The 13,420-nt window shown below is 44.5% G+C and overlaps 1 protein-coding gene across 2 annotated transcripts in view; it reads right to left on the bottom strand.

Annotated features, from left to right (window-relative positions):
* Positions 1 to 12,251, bottom strand: part of DLGAP3 (DLG associated protein 3) — a 58,526-nt gene extending 46,275 nt beyond the window's left edge. For both annotated transcript variants that reach the window (XM_070764747.1, XM_070764748.1), the window contains exon 1: positions 11,228 to 12,251. In XM_070764747.1, the coding sequence (XP_070620848.1) occupies positions 11,228 to 12,250 (1,023 nt within the window). In that variant the 5' untranslated portion in view covers position 12,251. The remainder of the gene's footprint in view (positions 1 to 11,227) is intronic.
* Positions 12,252 to 13,420: the final 1,169 nt, after the last annotated feature.

Raw genomic sequence — 13,420 nt, 5'->3', positions numbered from 1 at the left:
GGCTTTTATATTTTATTTTTGGTATGTATGTGTTGTTTGGTTTTAAATGATGGGGTTTTATATGTTTTTTCTCTTTTAATATTAGATTTGTTCCATTGTAACATTGTTTTTATTATTGTTGTGAGCCGCCCCGGCCCCCGAGTCTTCGGAGAGGGGCGGCATACAAATCTAATACATTATTATTATTATTATTATTATTATTATTATTATTATTATTAATTATATAAGAAGTCTATATCACGGATGGCGAACCCTCAGGTGCGCAAGTGCCTACACCCTTAATACAATGCCCTTCCCGCATGTCTCGCCCTCTGCACATGTGCACGTGACCCCCTGTGGATGATTCCCCCACTCCACGCTGGCCTCACATCCCGGAATGGAGCTGGGAGGAGGGGAAAAACTTAACAGTACTGCAGGTGGAATCTCCAGAGATCTGAGAAGGCACGAGCGGCAGAAAGTGAGGAGAAAGCATGCACAGGTCTAACCTGAAAATCAGCTGGCGGGTGGGAGGCATGTGCACATGCGCAATGAAGCCAAGCTGGTCAAAAGCTCCTGTGCCTGCAGAGGGGACTCCATGTGCCACATGAGGCACGCGTACCATAGGTTCATCATCATGGGCTTAGGAAAAAGATCCAAAGTATCTTACCTAGAAATAATTTCCTGTTCCAAAATGAAACCTCTGTCTTAAAGGAACATGGAATAATGGAAGGGACCTCAAGGGTCTTCTAACTTAACTCTATACCAGTGATGGCAAACCTTTTTTTGGTTTGCATGCCAAAAGGGAGTGTATGCCCACGCTCGCACACATGTGCATTCCCACACCCATATCCTTCCCCCATGCACACTGCCACTTGCACATGTGTAAAGCCCCTCCCCGCACATGAGCATAGGCCTCAGTGAAGCCTGGGGTGGTGAAAAAACATCCCAATGGGCAAACCGGAAGTTTGGAAAAACAGACTTCTGGTTTGCTTGTTGTGCTGTTTTTCATACTCTGGAGGCTTCAGAGAAGCTTCCCGAAGTCCCAGAGTGCGAAAAACAGCACAATGGGCAAACCGGAAGTCCATTTTTTTGAACTTCCAGTTTTCCCATTGTGCGGATTTTCTCACTCTAGGGTTTCAGGGAAGCTTCCCTGAAGCCTCCAGATGGCGAAATGGCCTTCCCCAAGGCTGAAAATCAGCTGGACAGTGCACACATGTGCGCTGGAACTGACATGGGCAATGCCTCACATGCCCTGTGATATGGCTCCAAGCCATAGGTTCACCATCACTACCCTATAACAGGGGTGCAAACTCAATTTCATTGAGGACTGCATCAGGGTTGTATTTGACCTCGAGGGGGTGGGTGGGTGTGACCAGCTTGACGTAACTCCTGTCAGGTCACCTGTAGCCCAAGCACTTTGCCAGTGAAAATGGGTTCCTGAGCTCCGTTTTCAGCTGGGATGGTCTCCTGCAACCCTCTGCCAGTGAAAATGGAGCTGGCGAGGACCACCTGTAGCTCTCCTGAACTCCTTTTTTGCTGGCAGAGTCACTACAGGCCAATCCTTCACTGTTTCCAGGGTAGTCCCATGGGCTAGATCTAAGCACCCTGTAGCCCAGATCCAGCCTATGGGCTTTGAGTTTGACACCCCTGCCCTATACCATGTCAGACAAATGGTTACTCAGTCTCTTTCTGAAAGCCTCCAATGATGGAGCACTCACAACTTTTGATGTCAAAGTATTCCATTGGTTGACTGCTCTCATGGTTAGGAATTTTTTTTAGGTTGGCTCTCTCCTTGGTTAGTTTCCAAGTTAGCATTGTTTTCCTTTTAGCATTGTTGCAAAGCTTGAAACCACATATTTTGCAGTTGGAATACTTTGACTCTGTTCCACACCGTTCAAAAAGAAGAAGCTGCTGTGATCAAGGGAAGATCAATATGGGAATGGCGGTACTTCTGGCCTTTTGCAGTGGCGTAGGCTCACATCATAAACTGCACAGCCTCTGCTGGGTACAGAATGCGAGTATGTGATGCAAACTTTGTAGCTAGGGGAGAAATAGAAAACTCACCAAAGGCCACATTTTTATTTTGGTCTTAGCAACCGATAGTGCTGCAGTTGCTGCTGTGTTTTTAAAGTTGTGTTTTCTGAGACTGTGCCCTGCGTTTGAATCAAAATAGCTTTATTCCATTCCAGCATGAAAGAAACATTTTCTTGTTCATTTTGGGGAAATATGGAGAACTCAACCCTGACTCTTCCATGGAAGTACAGATTCCGAGGCTGAAGCTGAAATACTTTGGCCATTAAGATGGGAATAGAAGACTCATTGGAAAAGACCCTGATGTTGGGAAAGATAGAGATGGGGAAGGCAGAGAATGGGATGAACATGAAGATGGACAAATTCTAGGAGACAATGGAGGATAGAGTAGAATAGAATTTTATTGGCCAAGTGTGATTGGACACACAAGGAATTTGTATTGATGCACATGCTCTCAGTGCACATAAAAGAAAAGATGAGAAAAGATAGGAGGGCCTCGTTTGCTGTGGTCCATGGGGGCATAAATAGTTAGCAACTATTTGCTATGACTTAGCAACTGAATAACAAACAACAATGCAGAAGGAGGAGGAATTTTTGTCTGTTCTCTAGCCAGTTTAAGAGATGGGTTCCTCGTGGTTCACACCGGTTCTATAGAACTGGTAGCAAACCATTGATGACGTCACTTACCCAGTTCTGTGGGCACTGGTCCATGGTTGCCACCATCTTTTAAAATAATTTTTTGGTAATGTTTTGCACCCGTGCACAGCCATGCAGTGTGGGAAGAAGCGAGCCAGTGGCAAGTTACAACCCAGCCCTGAGCCAGTCCACAACAGGACTGAACAGCAATTTTTTCACAGTGCAATCAATAATTTCCTGCTTGACTTTAACTGCTTCTCTAAGTTCCGTTTCTTTTCTCCTACCAGCATCTCATAATTAAAAGTGATGGCACTCAGAAGTGCCCAGAAGCCATATTGGGGAAGAGAGATTGGAGAAACATAATATCTAGGAGATAGGCTGGAATACATGTCATGGATCTAGTGCCAGGATGGCAAACCTATGGCACACAGGCCCAAAGCGGCATGTGAAGCCATGTTCCCTGGCACGCAGGGCCTTGCCTATTTGCTTCTGAATTTGTGGCGCACATGTACGTGTGATGATCATCTGTCCTTCACATGCGTAACAGTGCCAAAAACACATGCACATCCAACAGCTGATTGTTGGGTGCGCATGTGTGCCAAAACCCGGAAGTTCAGCTTTTATGGACTGCAATCCCTTCATGCACATGGCCTGTGCATGCATGCTGACTAGCTGATCATCAATCATGCATATGCACTAGAATCCAGAAGTTCGGCTTTTCCGGAGCCCAGCCCTGATGAACGTGAGTGTGACATTTCCATGTGACCTTTTTGGCACTTGGTGCCAAACAGATTTGCCATCATAGATCTAGTGGGTGAAATTGATTTAACACGGAGAAGATCTAATGTCCCTCTGAACCTGTTACAGCTTTATATTGACATTTAGCTGGAATCTGACAGATTGACAGATGTGAGTCTAAGATCCCAAATTTGTGAACATAGAAAGGAATATAATTGTGTTTGGACAAACCAAAAAGTAAACTAGATTAAATGGACAAATACAATCAATATACATGACTTTTTGCCATTTAATGCAGGTGTAATATATGTAAAACATGCACGCATAAACTCTTATTCAGAAATAACAGATATTTTGCTTTAATGGAAACTCTTTCCCTACTGGAGCATTAAATTGAAGGCTGACTGAGGCAAGACAGGATGACCAAAAAGTTTCATAAGACCTTTCAAGAGCTTACAAAATTATCCTAAGTGGGTCACTTGGAATTCTCGACAATAGGTATGCATCAGTGGTTCAGAGGAGCGTTCCTTCTGGTTTGAACTGGTTTTTCTGAACTGGTAGCAACCTGCTGGTAACGTCACGATGGTGCTGGTCCATGGGCGACGCTATATTTTTTTGAATTTTTTTAAAAAAAATTCTTCTGATCCTGCACAGGAGCCAAGTTTCTGGCATTTGCATGCGGTCACCATCTTGTTTTCAGCTTTTTTGAGGGGAGGGAATTTTGGCACTGTGCATGCTTTCTCCCAGTCAGGCAGTGTGGGAGGAAGCAAACTGGCAGCGAGGAAAGTTAAAACCCACCCTGCAGTGGTGAGTTTCAAATATTTAAAACCCACCCTGCAGTGGTGAGTTTCAAATATTTTTATTACTGGTTCTGTGGGCATGGCTTGGTGGGCATGGCTTGGCTTGGTGGGCGTCGCTTGGTGGGCATGACAGGGAAAGGATACTGTAAAATCCTCATTCCCACCCCACTCCAGGGGAAGGTTATTGCAAAATCCCCATTTCCTCCCGACCAGCTGAGATGGGGCCAGGGCCAATCAGAGGTTGTATTTACTGGTTTTCCAAACTACTCAAAATCTCTGCTACCAGTTCTCCATGACTGCTGAAACCCACCTCTATTGTACATAAATATCCTCAACTGTGATTCAGAATGGCTTTCCCCAACATGATGCTCTGAATATGTGCTACTCCATAATAACCATATTCTGTATTCTAATCCATCCTGGGCTCTGGTTAACTTTTGATTTGTTAGATTTATTTCCCTCTCAGGAGTTCAAAGTGATGCACAATGTTCCCTCTTATTTGTCTCCAAAAACAGTAACTCTAGGCCAGTGATGGTGAACCTTTTTTGGCTCAGGTGCCAAATAGGTGTGCATGTGCATGCTAGCCCACACACATAATGCAATGCTCTCCCCATGCATGCACAGAACTCCCTGATGCCCCCCACAGACCTCACTGAAGCCTTTGGACTTTTGGTAGGCCTTTTTGGGCAGTTTGTCACCACCCCTAGGGTTCAGGAAAGCCTCCTGAAGCTGGGGGAGAGCAAAACATGGCCCAATTGGCCAACCAATAGTTCAGAAGCTAATTTCCAGTTGGCCCAATGGGCTGTTTTTTGCCACCCCCAGGCTTTAGGAGGCTTTCCTGAAGCCTGGACAGAGCAAAAATGGCTAAAAAGAAGGCCAAAAATCAGCCGGGGTGTTGGAGTTAACATAGGGCAACACCTCACATGCTTTCAGATATGGCTCTGAGTACCATAGGTCTGCCATCACTGACATAGAACATGGACTCACGGGACTGGAAGGCACCTCAGAGGTCTTCTAGTCCCACTCTCTGCTCAAGGCAGGAGACCAAGGCAATCAAATGGTTGCCCAGTCTATTTTTGAAAACCTCCAGTGATGGAATATTCATAACTCTGGTGACTAGCTATTAACTAATTAATTTCACTGTCAGAAAATTTCTCCTTAATTCTAGGTTGGACCTCTCTTCCACCCATTCTTGCCAAGCTTTCTTACCATGGGTCGATTCTTGGTCAATCTAATCAATGATCAATGTTTGGAGAGTGGATCACTTTCTACAGAGAATCTTTTTTTCTCTCCAGAATTTTCTTCTCTGTTTCTCTCCTTCCCCCTTTCTTTTCCCATGATGCTCTATTGTCCTGCACAAGGCCATAGAGTGTTGGTGATTAAAGAAATGTCAGGGCCGTAGTAACCTCTTCTCCAAAGAAAAAAGGGGAAAAGCAGATAAAGAGAGTCTTGTAAAAAGACTGAAGATTTCTAAAGAGTTGGACACATTAGCTTTTCAAGATATCGAAGCTCTTCCAACTGCCTGGTTGCTTTTGCCAGTAGTACCCAAACAAACAATTAGCAAGAACTACTAGCTTGTATGGCAGAGAACGGCTATTGCACAGGGCTAATCAATGGTCTCTAAGTACTAATGAGGGAGAAAACAGAATCATAAGAGCAACCAGCAACTGTCTGGGAGAAGACAATGAAAGCATTTTTTCCTGTGTCTTTTTTTTTTTTTTTTGCCATTTCTACTCTCTCCAGGCTTCAGGAAAGTCTCCCGAAGCCTGGAGATGGTGAAAAATGGAAAAACAGGTGAACTGGGAGTTAGTTTCTGAACTTCTGGTTAGCCCATTGGGCCATTTTTCACTCTCCCCAGGCTTCAGGAGACTTTCCTGAACCCTGGGATGGTGAAAACAGGCCCAAGGGGCCTATCAGAAGTCCAGAGGCATCAGTGAGGCCTGTGCATATGTGCGGGGGACCAGTGGTGTGTGGACGTGTGCATGTGGGGGAGGCAGCATGGAAGTTGTGTGCATGGGGGAGAGCATTGCATTGTGGGTATGAACCCACGTGGGCATGCTATCATGCACGCGCACACCCTTTTGGCACCAGAGCCAAAAAAGGTTCACCTCCATTGTCCTGTCAGGCTGAAAGCCATCATGTGGAGTTAGAGGCTTTGGCCTGCCACAGTAACACAGCATGAGGGAAATTAGGAGGGGTAGTTAAAAGAGAGAAAAATTAATAGTCACAACAAATTCCTTTCTCAGATTCCAAGGTCATCTTTTGTTCTGCTTCAACTGAACAAAAGAGAAAGTCAGTGTATCCCTGCACCCAGACTGGTCCTTGTGATGTACTTGTGTGGGGATGTGAGATGAACCATAACCTGGGTGGAGTACTGGATAGAAGTTAGTATCAGAATGGCTGAAACATAACCAACATGGCTCTGCTAATAAATTGAACCTTATGTGAGAAAACTGGAGGGAATTTGATTTTTTTCTCAGATGCTATTTGGGGTGCTGACAGTTCTATGTTTTAGTTAAAAGTCTCTACCACCCTTACCAGGCATCTTTGATACTGCAAGCAACAGCTATCATGAATTAAGTAGACACAACACATGCTAGAATTGGTCACCTCATAGTCATATCCATTGCTATTAAACATTATTACTAAACAAATTTTATACGGTTGTCCAACTCACCCAACAAGTGGTTCCTGGTGACTTACAATATTGAAAATTCAGAACCTAACAGAACACAACCCCCATGGCAGCTATAACACAATAAGATCAAGCACTTGATGAGCTCCATCTCCATTTGTGACCCCCAGTCCTGTTGACAACACTACGTCTCCAGGCCCTTTTGGAAAAGCAACCAGGCGGAGGGCCAATCATATCTCAGAAGAAATGATGTTCCAGAGAGAAATCCATGCAGCATGTTGGCATTAAAAAATCATTATGGAATTTGGAAGGGGTCAATAGGCAGGTGTGCAAAATTTCTCCTCAGGTGCAGGTTATCAAGGAACCAGTCCCGGAGCACTTACAGCTAATAGATTAACAAAGATGGAAGGTGGGTCATCTAGTCCAACTTCCCTCCCAAGCAGGAGACCCTACACCATTTTTGACAGTCTCTTCTTGAAAGCTTCCAGTGATGAAGCAACCACAACTTTTGAAGGCAACCTGTTCCATTGGTTGTTTGCTCTCACTGTCAGAAAAAAATTGCTTATTTCCAGGTTAAATCTCTCTTGATCAATTTTCATCCATTATTCCTTGTCTGGCCTTTAGGTGCCTTGGAAAACAGCCTGGCCTCTTTGTGGCAGGGATTGGCATCCTTCAGTCACGAAATATCATGGTATCAAGCTCTGGATTCCCTAGACAAGAGCATGAAGCCTGGGTACATTAGTATGGAGGATAGACTTGGTAACAGTCTATCTCTGTGGCAGCCCCTCAAATATTGGAAGGTTGCTTACATGTCCCCCCGGTCCTTCTCTTCACTAGACTAGCCATGTCCAGTTCCTGTATATGTTTTAGTCTCCAGTCCCCTAAACATCTTGGTTGCTTCCCTCTGCACCTTTTCTAGAGTTTCAACATCTTTTTTGCAGTGGTGAAATCCAATTTTTTACTACAGGTTCTGTGGGCATAGCTTGTTGGGTATGGCTTGGTCAGCATAGCAGGGGAAAGATATTGCAAAATATCCATCCCCATGACAATCCAGAGGAAGGACACTGCAAAATCCGCATTCCCTCCCAACTCTGGGGGAAGGATATTGCAAAATCTCCATTCCCTCCCCACTCCGGGGGAAGGATACTGTAAAATCCCCATTCTCTCCTCACTCCAGGGGAAGGATACTGCAAAATCTCCATTCCCACTCCACTCCAGGGAAAGGGTACTGCAAAATCCCCATTCCCTCCCCACTCCGGGGGAAGGATACTGTAAAATCCCCATTCCCACTCCACTCCAGGGGGAAGGATACTGTAAAATCCCCATTCTCTCCTCACTCCAGGGGAAGGATACTGCAAAATCTCCATTCCCTCCACACTCCAGGGGAAGGATATTGCAAAATCCCCATTCCCTCCACACTTTGGGGGAAGGATACTGTAAAATCCCCATTCTCTCCTCACTCCAGGGGAAGGATACTGCAAAATCTCCATTCCCTCCACACTCCAGGGGAAGGATATTGCAAAATCCCCATTCCCTCCACACTTTGGGGGAAGGATACTGTAAAATCCCCATTCTCTCCCCACTCCAGGGGAAGGATACTGCAAAATCCCCATTCCCTCCACACTTTGTGGGAAGGATACTGTAAAATCCCCATTCTCTTCCCACTCCAGGGGAGGATACTGCAAAATCTCCATTTCCTGCCCACTCCAGGGGAAGGATACTGTAAAATCCCCATTCTCTCCCCACTCCAGGGAAAGGATACTGCAAAATCCCCATTCTCTCCCCACTCCGGGGGAAGGATACTGCAAAATCTCCATTTCCTGCCCACTCCAGGGGAAGGATACTGTAAAATCTCCATTCCCACTCCACTCCGGGGGAAGGATACTACAAAATCTCCGTTCCCACTCTGGGGCCAGCCAAACTACCATTTCTCCAGAACCTGTCAGAACCTGTTGAATTTCACCCCTCCTTTTTTGCCTCATTGCCTCTAGAGAGTTCACCCTACAGGTCAGTTTGCTTGTTTGTTTATGTTTCTTATTTCTTATCTGTCCATCTCTTTCAGAGAGAGAGTTACTGAATTGTCTGATTTTCAAGGCTTGCACAATGCAGTGAACCATAAATTAAAAGAGGTTAGGCTCACAGTTGCCTGCTAAGCCATAAAAGCAAACAAAAGTGAAAACTAACCAAGTTAAGTTGTGTGCTAGATTGCTGCTGTGTGAATACCAGCGCAACTCCTGGGGCTGAACCTGACCTGGTGAAATGTCTTATTTCAAATGTCATACATTGATATTTATTCATTTAGTAATCAAATTCATATAGCTGTCCATTCCACCAAAGGCGAGTGAGCAATTCATGACAAACGGATAAAACCACACATAAAAACAACAAATATAATATATATTTTAAAAAGCAAAATGTTGAAAAGTAAATATTATTTTTTTTTTAAAAAACCAAAAGCAAATAAACTGACAATAGTAGTTCAGTAGAATCCTGCAATTTAGTACCAAAAGTATAACAGAGGAAAATAGAATAATAGTTTTCTCCCAGCTAACACAGAACAATGCAATGTTTGGCTGCTTCACAGGACCTGCTTCATCTTATTAATCAGTTTCTAGGGTTAGATACTAAACCATAAATTAATCAAATAGAATGGTTTTCATCAGTATGCTGCTCAAAAATGGAAGAAAAATTAAAAATGCTCAAGCAAGATTAAAACTAGCCAGGGTGGTTGAATTATGTGAAAGCATCTGTTAGGTGTTTATTGGAGCTGGCAAAATGTGCTGTTGAATGGCAAGACTATAGCATTATCTGCAAGAATCAGATGGTTTCATCAGAATGACAAAATTAATGTTGTCAGGTTGGGGTGTAAGCTGCATTTCTTCATATATGTTTGTGCAACGCCCCAGGGCATAGTCAGAACGGGATGAGTTTGCATCAGGACATTACAATGCTTATTTATCTCTGATGATGTTACCTAGATTGGTAATGAAATGTCTGCAGGAAAAGCACCAAGCTCATAGAGACCAAGGAACCCACCCCACCAACAATACTTATTTCATCCTGAGCTCCTCCTTGATCCCATTGGAGATGCCCCTGGAATGGGATGAGTTGAAAGAATCTGTGGACTTAGATAATGCAATCTTCTGCTCAATCTTAAGATTCTTATATACAACAACAGAGTTGGAAGGGAGTTTGGAGGTTTTCTAATCCAACCCCCTGCTTAGGCAGACAAATGGTTTGTTTTGTTTTGTTTTGTTTTCTGCCCCTCTCCGCAGACTCAGGGCGGCTAACAACAGTAAAAAAGACAATATAAACAAATCTAATATTAAAAGTAATTTTAAAAACCCCAATTTAAGAAAAACCAATCATACATACAGATATACCATGCATAAATTTTATAAGCCTAGGGGGAAGGGAATATCTCAATTCCCCCATGCCTAACGACAGAGGTAGGTTTTGAGGAGCTTACGAAAGGCAAGGAGGGTGGGGGCAACTCTGATATCTGGGGGGAGTTGGTTCCAGAGGGTCGGGGCCGCCACAGAGAAGGCTCTTCCCCTGGGCCCCGCCAACATCTTCTTAAAATTTCCAGTGTTGGAGCATTCACAACTTTGGGAGGCAAGCTGTTACACTGATCAATTTGTTCAGGAAATTTCTCCCTAGTTCTAAGTTGCTTCTCTCCTTGATTAGTTTCTACCCATTGCTTCTTGTTCTACACTTATATGCTTTGGAGAATAACCTGACTCCCTCTTCTTTGTGGCAATCCCTGAGATATTGGAAGACAGTTATCATGTCTCCCCTGGTCCTTCTTTTCATTAAACTAGACATATCCAGTTCCTGCAACTGTTCTTCATATTTTAGCCTCCAGTCCCTTAATCATCTTTGTTGCTCTTCTCTGCACTTCTTCTAGAGTCTCAACATCCTTTTTACATTGTGGTGACCAAAACCGAATGAAGTATTTGAAGTGTGGCCTTATCAAGGCATTATATAGTGGTGACAATTCACGTGATCCTCTGTCACTTCACAGTGAAAAGGCTGAAGACAGCAAGGATACAGAACACAATTTCCCAAATGGGGGATTAGCCAGATGGTTCTGGTCACATTGACTAGAATTTGGAAGTTGTCATCAAAGGCAGATTGTAAAAGGTGGACATAGGAAACTGACGGCAATATGGCTATGCACAGATAGTGCTTGAGTTAAAACTATCACGGAGCCTGTCCATTGCTGTCGTAAGTTGTGATCGTGGAGGAGGAGCAGAATTTTGGCCCAGGTCAAATACCTTTTGGGGATCTGTCATAACTTCAAAGGGTGCTAAGTGACTGGTTAAAAGTCAAGGACTACCTATATCCCCAGCAAATTAGAATTGAAGGCATAAGATGGACACCCTGGGTAGTCTACCCACCTCCTTACCTGAAGATAATGATAGGACCGATCCTTGGCCTTGGCCTCTTGAAGCATCAAGGCTTTTTCTGGGCCTCCTCCTGAGCTGGGATAAGCCTCCCGTGCTTGGCTGACCGTCATTGTATGCCAAGAACTCCTCTTAAGAGTCTGGCCATCCAAGGACATGGACATTCCTGCACAGGCTAAACACTTGCCCTCTCCACCTCCACTTTTGAGACCCTTCAAGGTCAAGTCTCGGAAGGCACTTTCAGGGGTGTCCACACAGTACTGGGTGCTCTGGTCAACAGCGTGTTGTCTTCCGGACACCATGTAGCTGCTATCACTGTCCAGGTTATCATCGGAGCTCCACCAGCCCATCATCTTGTTCCGATGGCGGGAAGAAGACGACGAGGAATCCATCTTGCGGTCTTTGCTTTTGCTACGCTTGCCGTGCCGCGACTGGCGGTGGTGGTGAGAGTGGTGGTGGTGGTACCCTCCCTCGGTGCCCCGCCCTTCCATCTTGGTGCCGTTGTACTCCCGCTTGGATGGGGCTTCCAGGGAATGAGACTTGGCAAAGAGCTTCTGGACGGAATGGACGAGATGCCGAATGCGGCTGGGACTCTCGCTGCGTGGCTGTTCTGTGCTGCTGGCCCGCTGGTACTGCAGGGTGTGGAAGCCGTCGTGGTGAAGAGGCAGCTGCTTCTCGAACTGGTCCAGGAGAGTGGGGGGCAGCCGGTTGATCTTGCCGGAAGGATGGGCGGCCGCCATGCACTCGTCACAGGAGTCGTACTGTTGAGGTGTGTGGTGCATTCTAGGAAAGGTGCTGCTACTGCTGGCAGCAGAAAGTGGTTCAGTTAGGCTGAGGGGAGGGTCAGCAGAGCTCCGGGATGAGCAGTAGTGGTCCAAGGAATAAGGCTCACTGGGACTGAGGAGGTATGGCTGGCGAGATTCCTGGCTATGGTGAATGTATTCCATTGGCTGGTCACAGGCCTCTGGGATGCAGTGGCAAGGGTGTTCCCGTGACTGGTTGCGGTCCCCATGGTAGCTCTTCATGGTGTCATCACCGGGCAAGTAGGGCACTCATCCTGCTCTCTGTGGGTCAGGGGAAGAGGAAGACCCAGCACCTACAAAAAAAGAGAGAGAATGTTAGAGTCTAGAAAGGCAGGGCCACAGATACACCTGTCGTGAAAAAGGATTCAGGTTTAATCCTTGACACTGGAAAGATACTGTAGGAGTTCACGTAAACCTCTGCCCTGAGTCTTCGGAGAAGGGCGGCATACAAATCTAATTAACAACAACAACAACAACAACAGTAGTAGTAATAATAATAATAATAATAATAATAATAATAATAATAATAATAATGTCGGCGACTTCTTCAGCTTCAACCACAACAACACAAGAGCACACAACAGATTTAAACTTAATATTAATCGCTCCAAACCTGACTGTAAAAAATATGACTTCAGTAACCGAGTTGTCGAAGCGTGGAACTCATTACCGGACTCCATAGTGTCATCCCCAAACCCCCAACACTTTACCCTTAGATTATCTACGGTTGACCTATCCAGATTCCTAAGAGGTCAGTAAGGGGCGAGTACAAGTGCACTAGAGTGCCTTCCGTCCCCTGTCCTATTGCTCTCCTATATCTCCTATACCTTTCTTCTATTCCTATATCTCTTCTTCTATTCTTTCATTGATATGTTCTATTACTATATCTTCTTTTCTATTATTTCTTAGATATATTTTATTATGAGTGTCTCCTCTATAACCTTCATCATGTATTTTACTATGTGTATATAGATATATACCCACTAAAACCCTCATTGTGTATTGGACAAAATAAATAAATAAAATAATAATAATAATAATAATAATAATAATAATAATAATAATAATAATAATAATAATATTAAGTAGACAACTTTGAGCTAAGATTGCTTAGGCTTTGACTAAAGCTTATTTCCTTTGGCTTGGTTATTGCCATGGCAAGGGGTCAAGCAAAGAAATTGTCTAGTTTTTAAGATAGTTCAGCTTCTTGCAGCCTGAAGCTCTTCAGATATGTCGGGCTGCAACTTGCAAGATGTCTCAGGTAGGTCCTCCAAAATATCTGGAGATGATTGGCATAAGAGACCTTTCCAGGCTAGGAAATTCTTGGAAAGTAGGAAACGGATTTCTTGGATTTAGCCTTTTTATTTTGAAGGGTTCCCACTTTCCAGAGAA

This window comes from Erythrolamprus reginae, chromosome 11, assembly GCF_031021105.1.
Source record: "Erythrolamprus reginae isolate rEryReg1 chromosome 11, rEryReg1.hap1, whole genome shotgun sequence".
Lineage (NCBI taxonomy): Eukaryota > Metazoa > Chordata > Lepidosauria > Squamata > Dipsadidae > Erythrolamprus > Erythrolamprus reginae.
This window is presented reverse-complemented; position numbering and strand designations above follow the sequence as displayed.